General features: G+C 43.4%; 1 protein-coding gene across 3 annotated transcripts in view; it reads right to left on the minus strand.

Annotated features, from left to right (window-relative positions):
* Positions 1–14,318, minus strand: part of slc4a8 (solute carrier family 4 member 8) — a 187,815-nt gene that overhangs the window by 120,831 nt on the left and 52,666 nt on the right. For all 3 annotated transcript variants that reach the window (XM_034166718.1, XM_034166719.1, XM_034166717.1), the window contains exon 5: positions 7,194–7,354. In XM_034166718.1, the coding sequence (XP_034022609.1) occupies positions 7,194–7,354 (161 nt within the window). The remainder of the gene's footprint in view (positions 1–7,193; positions 7,355–14,318) is intronic.

Below are 14,318 nucleotides of genomic sequence, written 5' to 3' on the forward strand. Positions count from 1 at the left end.
GTATGTCCATGCGACTTATAGTCCAGTGCGACTTATTTATGGTTTATTTTTCTTTATAATGGATAAAGTGGCTGGTGCAACTTATACTCCGGTGCGACGTATAGTCCGGAAAATATGGTACAACTGCTGAACCCATCAAGAATCATTCTCTACTAATATGTTTACAGGTAAATTTCACCCAGCTCACAGCATTGCCCTTTACTTTAATACATCATAATATTGTTCACAAGTCATACTGTACCTGGTTCAAAATACTTAAATGTATTTCTTCAGCTGTATAAAACATTGCAATGTTGCTGAATTCAGAAACTACATTTTCTGTGCTGATTTGGTAGGTAAACATACTGCAATGATGTATAAATAGAAATATTACAATTACAATCTACTGAAAAAAACTGAAGTTTCAAACTTTTGCAAATATGGCAAAGTCTGCAAAAGCAAGTGGATCAACAAAGAAGACCAAGCAGCTGACTGCAGAAGGAAATGTGTTTGGGCAACTGGTTCTTCTTGCTCCAGCACCATATTAAGCACCATATTAGCCTAGAACGAGTTCTGTGCTATCCTTTGGACCCAGTACCTTGGGCATTTGCCACCAGTGATGGTGTCACTATGAAGACTGACCAGTCACAACTTATGCACAGGAAGGAAACACACCATGCTGTGAGATTGCTTACATCATCAATGGCAATGCGATGTTGCAGGCACAAGTTTCCTTACCTGGCACATCAGGAATGCTGGCTGAAAGCCTGTTTGACCAACTGCCAAAAGTCCGAGTGGACTTTGTGACAGATCGATACAAGAAAGAGTAAATCAAAGCCACAGAGAGAGAAAGAAGAGGAACATCCAAGCCCCATTTGATAAAGGGTGCACTTACCCAGATACCCAGAGATTGGAAGGCATCTCTGTCAAGCAATGAACGTACACAGTAAAATCACCAGTGTTAAATTAACACTGACAGTGAACATATGGTCCCACTCTGACTAACATTTCACCATATGTACATTGGCAGTGTTAGTTTTACACTGGTGATTTTACTGTGTAAGCAGAGCTTGACACGTTTCTTGCTGAAGGAATGGAAGCAAAGCAAATATGCTCCAAAGCTACAGGGAAGGAAGGTCCCCTTTGCGTCTGAGGATAAGTGCCATTCCCTCACATCCTCACAAGGCCAAGACACAAGTGTTGAGGAAGCACCAGAACTGGAGTCATTGTAGGAAGAAGCAGATACAAGGATGATAATGTGTTTGTACTCCTCCTTCATTTTGCCCAACAGGTAGAACAGAAAGTTCCATTTGACACAGGCAACAAGAGGCGACTAATCGACATCAAGTGTGTTATCGATGACACTGGAAAGAAATTATGCTCAGTGCTCCCAGCTCTGCATGCTTACAGTGGATGTGACAGCACCAGTGCCTTCATGCAAAAAGGAAAGAAATCACCTCTGAAATTACTCTAAGCCCACTCAGAATAAATGGATATCTTTGAAAACCTTGGATAAACCAACACAGAAGAGGTGCTTCTGGGGTTGGAGGAGTTTACATGCATGTTGTATGGTGGATCACTATCTTCACCATGACAGGTTCTTGCGGCGCTTCAGCCCCAAACCTGGAACACTGTTGTCAACATACAGTGGAGTTGACATGAGCCTTCTCCCTCCATGCAGAGATGCTCTTCACATGCACATCAAATGTGCCAACTATCAAGCCCAGATATGGTACAGCTCAGACAAGGCTTTTCCAGATATTCCATCACCATGTGGAGAAAGATGGGAGTCAGACCAGGATGGAGAACTGTGCATCAAATGGACTGAAGACGATCTGCTCCCTCAAGCAGTGGCGGCGCCAGGAAATTTTTGTTGGGGGGGGAGGCTGTGGTAAAAGTTAGAGGGGCTCCGCAAAATGTCATTGAAATGAACAATGTATAGTAAATTGCTTTATAAATACCCAGGTATACGTATGTTTTAGTCACCCGTGCTCCTCTAAAATGTGGTATCAATGCACACACATCACTTAGAATGATTGCAAGTTCAGTAAACTTGCACATAGGTATACAAACTGAATTCATTGAAATGGTGCTCAAGACAATGCATGGAATCAACCTTGCACAAATCGTCTAGATCACAGATTTATTGCCAATTTAACACAGAGGTTTTGGCCGAACAACGATATACAGCTTCTGTATATTCTGTGTTAGTGCACGGCTGCAGCCAACGTGTTTGATGAATTCCTGTGCAAAAAGTAGTTCCCAGATAATTGTGATATATTCCTGTGAGATAATAAGTATATCTCATCTAAATCAATTCTAAAATTTACCAGTAATAAAATTATAAAGATAAGTGAAGTTTTAAGAGTGGCCATAATAAATATTTAGGAAACCTAAATTTTTGGAGTATGGAGTTAAATTTGTCTCATTAATACTTTCAAATGCACAGAGGGTGATTTACAAATATCCTTTGATTTGTACACATGCTTTGTGATCCACAAACACAAATTTCTGATTTGTAACTTGTGTGTGGGTTTTTACAAATAAATGTTTATTTGCGAAACTGAAAATTCTGTTTGTGAAGGGTGATTCAGCACTGGTGGATCACCAAACACACACATTCATCACTAAGCCCCCCTTGGCGCCGCCACTGCCCTCACGACCTTGTGGAAGTCCTAACAGAGGAACCAGAGACAGAGTCTAATGCTGACTCTTCAGAACTAGAGAATCTAGATCGGGGTGGCCAAGTTCGGTCCTCGAGAGCCACATTCCTGACACTCTTAGTTGTCTCCCTGCTCCAACACACCTGAATCCAATGAAAGGCTCATTAAAAGTCTGCTAACAAGTCTTTTATTGGATTCAGGTGTGTTGGAGCAGGGAGACAACTAAGAGTGTCAGGAGTGTGGCTCTCGAGGACCGAACTTGGCCACCCCTGATCTAGATGAAGTGCTTATGGATGACTGATGCCTGAGAGTAAATTGTGTATAACAGTTTGTGCTTTATAAATGATTCATGATGGATTACTGTTACGCAGAGACTGTTATTACAGATTCCTCCGATTAAGTTTGAACAGTTACATGCTATTCACATTTTCAAAGGTTTGAAAATGACAATAGTGACTCATGATAGAATATGAGTATAAAATATTAATATTTGAATAATAGGTAGATATGTGCTTACTTATACACTCAACAAAAATATAAACGCAACACTTTTGGTTTTGCTCCCATTTTGTATGAGATGAACTCAAAGATCTAAAACTTTTTCCACATACACAATATCACCATTTCCCTCAAATATTGTTCACAAACCAGTCTAAATCTGTGATAGTGAGCACTTCTCCTTTGCTGAGATAATCCATCCCACCTCACAGGTGTGCCATATCAAGATGCTGATTAGACACCATGATTAGTGCACAGGTTAGTGCAAAGTTAGATCTTTGAGTTCATCTCATACAAAATGGGAGCAAAACCAAAAGTGTTGCGTTTATATTTTTGTTGAGTGTATATGTCCACCATATTGCTTTATGTAAATCAATACAACATTTTTCTTAAATACATCTTATCATTCAATAGACTATAAATTAATTAAAACTGTAAAGTAGTGTATACTTCTCTTATTTATTCATAATACCATAGGATGCTACATACTAAAATAGAGTGGCCATTTTGAATCTGGCGACTTCCTGTTGACTGGCTTGACTTTGTGGATGTCATAAATCTAGCAATGGACAGAAAATATATATGTTTCTGCACATTAGAAATCAGGTTGGGGTCTGTGTAGTCTATAGTTAACTTTTTTTTACATTTTCCAAATTAGGGGGTAGGATTAGAAAAACTGAAAAGCAAATAATTAAATAATTATTAATAATTATTCAATCATAATTATAATATAATAATTAATCATAATAATTAAAAAGTAAAGCAGAATAATTTGGAATAAAAATGGTGTATGCCACATACATGTATGTGTACAATTTGTGATGAAGGAAAAGAAAATTCAACATACAAATTTCAAAATGAGGGTAAATTTTGATTCAAGATTCAAACAACTTTATTGATCCCTAAAAGGGCAATTCAATTTCACACCCAATTACCTCAAACAAAATACAGCAATTAATCCACAATTATTACTAGTTGAATGTAATAATGGCACACATCAGAATTTAAAAACCGCACATATACATTTGATTTGTTTATGTACGCTAAGCTTTGAAACAGTCCGTCATCCGAATTAATGCAATGAGCATGTGGGGGCTGCAGTAGCATTTCCACCACGCGGCCGATCTCGGGAGGAGTGGCAGAGCGGAGGCCGGGGAGGGGGTGGGGGGTGGGGGGCGTGCGTCATGTGTGCAGATGAGTTCATATCAGTACGTGTATGCGTAGAGTCTGGAGTGGCCTTGATGACCGCAGACTGTAGGGGAGGGCAAATGAAAAGGAACCAGATGCTTCACCAAGGCTGTTGAAATCCTTCTGGAAGAAAACAAACGGGGCATTTTAACCTTCGGTAGCTGATAAGGCTGCCATGTTTGGGTTAGGCAGAGAAGCACAGAGTTCCAATATGGCCTCTCTTTAACCGTCCAGATCCAATTGTGAATATTCACTGGTCTGCAACATCAATTCCTTTGCAAGGCAGACATTTGATCCGAGATGATTTCCAATTTGCATTTAAGTTCAAGAGTTAATGCAGTCTGAGATTGTACCACCTTGCCCACCTCATTAATCATGACGGACAAGTGGGGAGGTTGTGGTTTTGGTAGCATTCGTCTTGCCAATTTTCCGGTAGGTCAGGGCAGCGCCTAATCCAAGCAACAAAACCCTGCTTCAGCACTTCACACAGGCAAGGTCTAACCTTACCAACCCCCAGAGCAACAGTGGTAAGGAAAAACTCCCTCTGAGGAAGAAACCTCAAGCAGACCAGACTCAAAGGGGTGACCCTCTGCTTGGGCCATGCTACAAAACATAAATTACAGAACAATTCACAGAACAATTCACGGACGAATAGACAAGAAACTCCCATCTCTGGATGGAGCTGCACCTTAAACAGAGAGAAAAAACAGAATCAGGCATCAGAAAGACAAGAAATACTGTATAATTTGTCAGCATTAAACAACAATAAAAACAGAGAAATACTAAGGTGATTGCCGGCCACTAGCCCTAAACTTTACTAAAAGACCCAGAATTTAGGTAAAGTTGAGGCCGCGGCCCACACCAATTACTAATAAAATGAATTAAAAGAGTAAAAAGCGTAAAACAAAACTGTACCAGTATGCTAGCCATATGAAAGGGAAAATAAGTGCGTCTTAAGTCTGGACTTGAAAGTCTCCACAGAATCTGACTGTTTTATTGACGCAGGGAGATCATTCCACAGAACAGGGGCACGATAAGAGAAAGCTCTGTGACCCACAGACTTCTTATTCACCTTAGGGACACAAAATAGTCCTGCACCCTTAGAATGTAAAGCCGGGCCAGTACGTAAGGTTTAATTAGGTGAGCTAGGTAGGAGGGTGCCAGTCCATGAATAATTTTAAAGGTTAGTAGCAGAACCTTAAAATCTGATCTCACTGGGACAGGAAGCCAGTGAAGGGATGCCAAAATGGGTGTAATGTGGTCGAACTTTCTGCTTCGTGTCAAAAGTCTGGCTGCAGCATTTTGAACCAATTGGAGACCCCTGTTTAGACTGCGGTAAACCAGAAAATAGAACATTGCAGTAGTCCAATCTAGAAGAGATAAATGCATGGATCAGGGTCTCAGCATCAGCCATAGACAGGATGGGACGAATCTCCGCTATATTTCGCAGGTGGAAGAAAGCAGTCCTAGTAATATTTCTAATGTGGAGGCCAAAGGACAACGAAGGATCAAAAATTACCCCAAGGTTCCTCACTTCGTCAGTGTGATGTATGACACATGAGCCGAGGCTGAGCATTAACTGGTCAAATTGATGCCAATGTCTCACTGGACCAAGAACCATCATTTCAGTCTTATCAGAGTTTAAAAGTAGGAAGTTTCTAGACATCCAACTTCTCACTGCTGCAAGGCAATCTTCTAAGGATTTTATGTGAACGAGATTACCAGCAGTTATCGGCATGTATAACTGAGTATCATCTGCATAGCAGTGAAAGGTAATCCCAAAACGCTGCAATGTGGAACCACAAATTTCATGTCACTAAGGTTAGAGGTAGTGTCAGCCATGCAAGGGCACTCCCAGTAATCCCAAAATGATTTTCCAGCCTATCAAGTAGAATATGATGATCCACTGTATCAAATGCAGTAATATGGCTGAATTTTATTTTTCTGACCTTGGCGATGTGTAATATCCTGAGCAGAGTGGAGAATCCTTTGGGTTAAGGGGTGGTTCCAGAGTAGCATATATAAGATGCCTAGAAGTAGGTTTAGGTTTGAGACATTCCACGCAGGTTGCAGGTAGCAGACACAAAATCTTGGATATTGCTGGATCAACCACCAAGCCATCCTCAATTTCAACATCATCCAATGTAGTACTGGGCATTAAGTTTGCAAAGCATATCCCTCTATGATTTTTATGAACACGTCTAAGGAAGCAGGCCACAGTCTCAACTTGTTGAATTTCCCTGCCCTGGCAGATAAACAGCACTATCACCATAGTGGATTTTCGGCACTAATTTCCCTGCTAATCTAATGGATTCCGTACCCACATCTGTCATAAGCCTTGCAGGGTTTCTAATCACCTGCTCCGTGGCCTGTTGTAAATTTCTAATGTTACTCTCCCTGTAGAGCTCTATCTATGTTCGCAGACAAAATGGCAGCACCTTCCCCAGTAGGGTGGAGGACGTCTGGCATCAGCAAGCCACGGCGGCCCCATAACAAAGGCCAGTTATCAATAAAGACTTGCTGTCTACAAAATTGCACCAGCCACCTGATAGAACATACCATTCAACTTGGCTTAACCTCATTGAATGGTATGTTTCAGCTTTCACGTCATGAAATATTCATACCATTGAACTCATAAACATTCATTATTTGTATAATCATCACTTTTTGCATATTTTCAGGGGGCACCGAACTTCAAGTGCTCACCGTGACCACACCCACCAATGTGAGAACTGCAGACCACTTGATTTGAATATCTAATGTGTGTGTGTGTGTGTGTGGCGGGGGGGGGGGGGTTCGAGGTAGCCCGCAGTCTATATTCACATGTTTTGCATGTCGACTACAACGTTACAGAAAGATTCTCACCTGCAATCTCCTCAATGCAGTCAGCGTGCATGTCGAGCAGCACGCTGCCATTAATGATACAGCTGCGCAGCTCAAACAGACTGTGGAGGGAGAGGGTAGCTACGTAGGGCTTACTCCACCTCTCCCCTCCATCCTCCACATCTTCCTCAAACTTCAGCCACCTGCAAGACAAAGAAAGAACTATGAAACATTACGCTTTAATATGTATATGTCACGGACATGAACGAGCGAAGCTCTTCAACACCTCACCATGTCATTTAGGCTCTCAGTTTTTTTCATTAAATACTTCTGGAGACCATTGGCATGGCTCAAAACCTTCAGCTTCTGGGGAGCTTCACCCCCAGGCCTGCCCTAACATTAACCCCCTGCCACTTTAAGCCAACCCTGCCATAAGGAAACTTTAATTAAAAGGAGAAATGCCGCTTTTAACAACCTGGACCTCATTTCTGGCATATTTCTGGCTGTTTACTCACTGATATAATTTTAGTGTCATTAGGAGTCCGTGGTTTGGATGATGTGTTCAGTTTCCAATCTGACTCAATGATTTTTCTTCTTCTGCTAAGTTGGATTAGAACTTTTTTGTGGAACACAGCGCCAGCTACTGTACAGGAGGGACCTAGCAGTCAATATATGTCATTGATTTCAAAATGGCTGTGACATGTCAGTCATCTGGGGTGACACCTGGGGTATCCAATCAGAGTTCAGTTGAGTCCAGTGCAACCCAGCTACACCCATGTTAGGAAGTGTTGAACATTTGACATTTCCTGTTTCACTGTGGACTCAAAATTTAGCACTTCCTGTTTCAGTCTTAACTTGCCAGTGACTTCCCGCAAGATCCCACGAGATCTCGTTTATTGGCAAATCAGGAAGTGTCAATCCAGGAAGTGTTCAATATTTGACTTTTTTTATTATTTAATTAGACAACCAAAAAGTTACACAGAAACCTTACAGAGGATTAAATACAACAGCAAAAACATCATATGAAAGGACAGGTTAATTAAAAAAAAACCAAACAAAAAAAAAAACAGATCAAAACTAGGGGGGGATTATATAAAAAAAACTTTCTAAAGTTAAACACATTTGACATTTCCTGTTTCACTGTGAACTCACTTCCTGTTTCAGTCTCAACTTGCCACTGAATTCCCACAAGATCCTGTGAGATCTCCTATACTGTCAATCCAAGAAGTGTTAAACATTTGACATTTCCTGTTTCACTGTGGGCTAAAAATTTGGCACTTCCTGTTTCAGACTCAACTTGCCACTGAATTCCCACAAGATCCCACGAGATCTCGTCTACTGTCAATCCAGGAAGTGTTTAACAGTTGACATTTCCTGCTTCACTGTGGACTCAAAACTTGGCACTTCCTGCTTGGGACTCAGTGTACCATAAGTGAGCTTCGCGCAGCTGGGTAGCGCTTTGCTTGTATAACGGGGAAAAAAAAGGTGATTCCCATCATTCACATCTTTCACACTGTGGCGTAAACAATATAACCATTGCAACTATAACACTGAATGTCAAGTGGCTACTGGCTATTTCACTGGCAGAGAAATAATAATAGCAAACAGTGGAAAAAAAAGTTTATATCACAGCCATATTTTATTAAGTCATTTGACACCTTCATGATGATGGTCATGGAATGGGTCATATCCAAGAAATGTTCTTTCCATTCTGAGGAAGCTTTTCATCCCTGTGCTAAAAAAGACCCTGCTGCCATGGTGACAGCAAAATAGCACTATATACTGTGGGGCCTTTGCCAAACAGTTTCCACATAATAAAGAATTATTATCAGTAATAGAGCACAGGGGCGTTTCTGTGAATTTCTGACATTTTGACCAGTTGCAGCCAACTTTCTGGCCAGTCTAAAAAGAATGAGATCAATAAACATGATTGAAGCCACTTTAAATTTTGTTGAGAGTGCCTGGAATAAAATGAAAAACATCTGCTAAGACATTTTGGCCATGTGGCACATTTCCCTGGGCATGATCTAGCATGGAGACGACCAAGGGGACGTCTACATTTCACATTTCAGGAAGTGAGGATAAACCGGTTTTCTACCTGGGTGATTGCCATCCAGGACCAAAGGTGTTTCTGTATGGTGTTGAATACGCAATCACCAGCACATGCTCCCAGACCTGACTGAAATAAAGTAACTGAAGCTAATTAATGTTGTGTCCTTTAAGAAAAAACAAAAACGAAATACCATTCAACAGTAGTTCCCAAACTTTTTCTGCTAGAGCACTCTTTTGTAGGTAACAATATTTCACAGCCCCACCCCACTATGGCACATGTACACATCTTTTGCCTGTAAACCCCACTGGAATTTATTTAAACATTATAATTTATGCAAAAGTACAATTTCTTATTGAACAAAATAAAAAAGTGACAAATTATTTTTACATTATTAAACGTGACATGTATAATGTATCTTTTTTTTTCTCAATTGCATGATCATCATCGCTGTTGCCAGATAAAGTTGATGGTTTCCAGTTCAAAAGCTGTTCAAAATCAGCCAAAACACACACAAACCTCTATAACTATAAAATATTAGTTATTTAAGATATTTTACTTAAATATAAAGATATACGAGGTCTGTTAGAAAAGTATCCGACCTTTTTATTTTTTGCAAAAGCCATATGGATTTGAATCACGTGTGATTGCATCAGCCAAGCTTGAACCTTTGTGCGCATTCGTGAGTTTTTTCACGCCTGTCAGTTGCGTCATTCGCCTGTGAGCAGGCTTTGTGCAGTGGTGTCAAAAGTACACACATTTGTTACTTAAGTAGAAGTATAGATACTGCAGTTTAAAAACACTCTGGTAAAAGTTGAAGTATCAACTTGACCTCTTTACTCAAGTAAAAGTGAAATAGTATGTGCTCCAAAACCTACTTAAAGTATAAAAGTATAAAGTAACCTTTAACAAAAAAAGGTAGATGCCACTACATGAATTGAAAGCTTAATTTAAAAACTGATTCGTTCTACATGTGGCCCAAGACCCAAGACCCAAAATTACCCCCCAACACCACCTGCACGAAAATGTTTCAATTCTAGAAGCTCTGAAATGCAATCTGGGACTATTCCAGACAATAAACTGCAGTGAGTGCAGCATCCATTTAGTGAAGGAAAACAAACAAAACAAACAAAAAAAAAAACAACGTTCCTTATTCAAATTCATTCCAGTAGTATTCTGCTCTTACTAGGATGCAGCAGTTTTCTAGTTTGGCAGATAGTTCTGGAGGAAATCACTGAAGAAATTAACACATTCAATATATGGTTTGACCGAAACAAACTGTCATTAAATAAGACAGGGATGAAGTGGAGGTGTAATAGTCACTAGGTGTTCACAGGAAACATTTATTTATTTATTTATGTATTTATTTATGTATGTATGTATTTATTTATGTATGTTCATTGTTAGTTGCTTTTATATTTTCTGTTGTGTTTCTATTCAGGTTCTTTTTGCCTCTTTCTCTAAAATTGTATATAATAATCATTAGATTATTAATATATAAACAAAAATAAATTTAAAAAATATTACAATTTGAAAACAAATATACCCGAACGTGATGACAGCTGCAATTGCTTAATGCTAAGTTTTAACATTGAAAATGCCATAGACATGCTAACACGTTAGCGTCGCTCCCGTTTTTAAGTTATAAAATACATCTATCAACTGTTTCAGAAGACCATAACAGGTCGGTTTAACATAGAAAAGGTAAATAATACTCACAGACGTATGCTCTTTAGGGTTTGAACCACTGCTTCGATTGGTTCACGGTTCAAAGCAAAGCCGTGCTGGAGAGAAGTTGATTACAGGCACATATGGCGTGAAATATATATATAAACATTAAACTGAAGCCAAGAGTAACGAGACTGTTTGTTTTAAAAATGTAAGGAATAGAAAGTACAGATACTTGTGTGAAAATGTAATGAGTAGAAGTCAGAAGTAGGCAGAAAAATAAGTAATGGAGTAAAGTATAGATACCTAAAAAGTGTACTTAAGTACAGTAACGAAGTATTTGTTGTTGTGTGGGCCGCTGAAGAGGAGGTACTGCTGGCCCACCACCACCAGAGGGCGCCCTGCCTGGAGTGCGGGCTCCAGGCACCAGAGGGCGCTGCCGCCGACGAAGGCTGTCAGGCTGACAGCTGTCACCCATTACTAGACACAGCTGACTGCACTCAGGACGGAGTATATCAGCAGGACAGCGTCTCCACCTCAGTGCCGAGATATCGCCTTGAGATTAAGGTAACCTTCTCTGCTAGTATATATTTTGAGGACTCTGATAAACCTTGCTAAACCATTTCAGGACAGCTGATTACAGAAAGCACCTTGCTTGGATAAGTACTCACCTTCCTGCTTCATTATTTCAAGAGGTGGAGGCGGCTTCTCCCCTCTCCGTCTACTGGGTGCTGTCGCACCCATACCTGTGTGTTTGTGCTCTTTCCCGCCAGCAGTACCGGATCCGACGAGCGAAGGCAGTGGCCACCTGGGAATTCGGGACTTGGCGGTTCCAGTACTCCTGGTTTTCGGTGGCAGAGGAAATCTGGGTGGTTCCGGTTCGACGGGGACGGACGTCTCCTACCTTCGAGCCTGCCCACACAACACCAGCAGATTTCGACTTACAACTCCAAAGTATTAATTGTTGTATTGGTTGTGCCCTGTTCACAACAGTAAAACTTGTTATTCACCTTTCTCTATTGTCCGTTCATTGCGCCCCCTGTTGTGGGTCCGTGTACCTACACTTTCACAACAGGATATCTCGGCCAGCGTCATGGATCCCGAGGGGCGTCAACCGGCTGTTGAACGGCCAATGGAAGAACAGGGCGCAGCGGCGGCTTCGGGAGGGGTAATCGGTGAGTTGCAGCGGATCCTCACCGCTTTCACCACTCGGATCGATTTTATGACCGAGCAGCACGTTCTCCTAAACCGCAGGGTGGAGGCTCTCGCCGCACAAATGGAAGCGCGCCCTCCGGGCGCCGCTGCGGCTCTCCCTCCCGAGGACCCTGCGTGTGAGAATGACGTTCCACTGGTTGTTCAACGGCCCCTTCCTCCGTCCCCTGAAGCATACATAAGCCCTCCAGAACCGTACGACGGCTGTGTGGAGACGTGCGCGGACTTCCTTATGCAATGTTCGCTCGTCTTCGCTCAGCGTCCCGTGATGTACGCAGCTGATGCTAGCAGGGTAGCTTATGTGATAAATCTGCTTCGCGGGGAGGCACGCGCTTGGGCTACAGCGCTCTGGGAACAGAGCTCACGGCTCCTTCAGTCATACGACGGGTTTGTACGGGAGCTCAGAACGGTGTTCGATCATCCCAACAGAGGAGAGTCCGCTTCAAACCGCATTACTGTCCATACGACAGGGACGTCGGAGCGCAGCTGCCTATGCAGTCGCCTTCCGCATCGCGGCAGCGAGATCCGGCTGGAATAGCACTGCCCTCCGCGCTGCCTTTGTAAATGGATTGTCTCTGGTCCTAAAAGAGCACCTGGTGGCTAAAGACGAACCGCGGGATTTAGACGGGCTCATTGATCTGGTCATACGGCTTGACAACCGGTTAGAGGAACGTCGCCGGGAGCGAGGCGAAGGGCGTGGCCAGGCACGGGTCGTCCCTCTCCCTTCCGGGTCCAATCGAGTTCCGCCGTCCCCACGCTCCTCTGTTCCGGCGCTCCGTGCGCTTACGGCTCCCCCTGCTGACGAAGCTATGGACACGAGCAGGGCAACATTTAGGGCACCTGAAGCACAAAGGAGGCGGGCCCACGGAGCTTGTTATGTTTGTGGCTCGAGTGAGCATATGGCAAACGATTGCCCCGAGCGGTTAAACTCCAACGCCCGCCCCTAGAGACTGGGCCAGGGGTGGGCCAAAACATGCACGTGGGACACACCCACATTGCTACACGACTCCCAGTCACGATCCTATATGAGGATTCAACCCTGAAAGCCCCAGCACTGGTGGACACGGGCTCTGAGGGGAATCTGCTTGACAGCAGATGGGCCAGGGAGATAGGGCTCCCTCTGGTGGCTCTTACCTCGCCTGTGCAGGTTCGGGCACTAGATGGCTCCCTACTCCCACCAATCACGCACAAGACACCTCCAGTAACTCTGGTGGTGTCAGGCAACCACCGGGAGGTGATCGAGTTCTTCGTGACTCAGGCCACCTCCCGTGTGGTTTTGGGTTTTCCCTGGATGCTAAAGCACAATCCCCGGATTGATTGGCCGTCCGGGGTAGTGGTACAGTGGAGCGAAACCTGCCATCGGGAGTGTCTCGGTTCCTCGGTTCCTCCTGGCTCCCAAGCTAAGGAGGAGGTCCGAGTCCCGCCCAATCTGAAGGCGGTGCCAGCGGAGTACCATGACCTCGCTGACGTGTTCAGCAAGGATCTGGCCCTCACGCTACCTCCCCACCGCCCGTATGATTGTGCCATTGATTTGGTTCCAGGCAGTGAGTTTCCGTCCAGTAGGCTGTACAACCTCTCACGGCCGGAACGCGAATCCATGGAGACCTACATCCGGGACTCTTTAGCTGCCGGGTTGATCCGGAATTCCACCTCACCGATGGGCGCAGGTTTCTTTTTTGTGGGTAAAAAGGATGGCGGACTTCGTCCATGCATTGATTATAGGGGGTTGAACGAGATCACGGTTCGCAATCGATACCCGTTGCCCTTGTTGGATTCGGTGTTCACCCCCCTGCATGGAGCCAAGATGTTCACCAAGCTGGATCTTAGGAATGCGTATCATTTGGTTCGGATTCGGAAGGGAGACGAATGGAAGACGGCATTCAACACCCCCTTAGGTCATTTTGAGTACCTGGTCATGCCGTTCGGTCTCACTAATGCTCCCGCGACCTTCCAAGCGTTGGTAAACGATGTCTTGCGGGACTTCCTGCACCGGTTTGTCTTCGTATATCTAGACGATATACTCATCTTTTCCCCGGATCCTGAGACTCATGTCCGGCATGTCCGTCAGGTCCTGCAGCGGTTGTTGGAGAACCGTCTGTTTGTGAAGGGCGAGAAGTGTGAGTTCCACCGCACTTCTTTGTCCTTCCTGGGGTTTATCATCTCCTCTGACTCCGTCGCCCCGGATCCGGCCAAGGTTGCGGCGGTGAGAGATTGGCCCCAACCCACTAGCCGTAGGA

This window comes from Thalassophryne amazonica, chromosome 3, assembly GCF_902500255.1.
Source record: "Thalassophryne amazonica chromosome 3, fThaAma1.1, whole genome shotgun sequence".
Lineage (NCBI taxonomy): Eukaryota > Metazoa > Chordata > Actinopteri > Batrachoidiformes > Batrachoididae > Thalassophryne > Thalassophryne amazonica.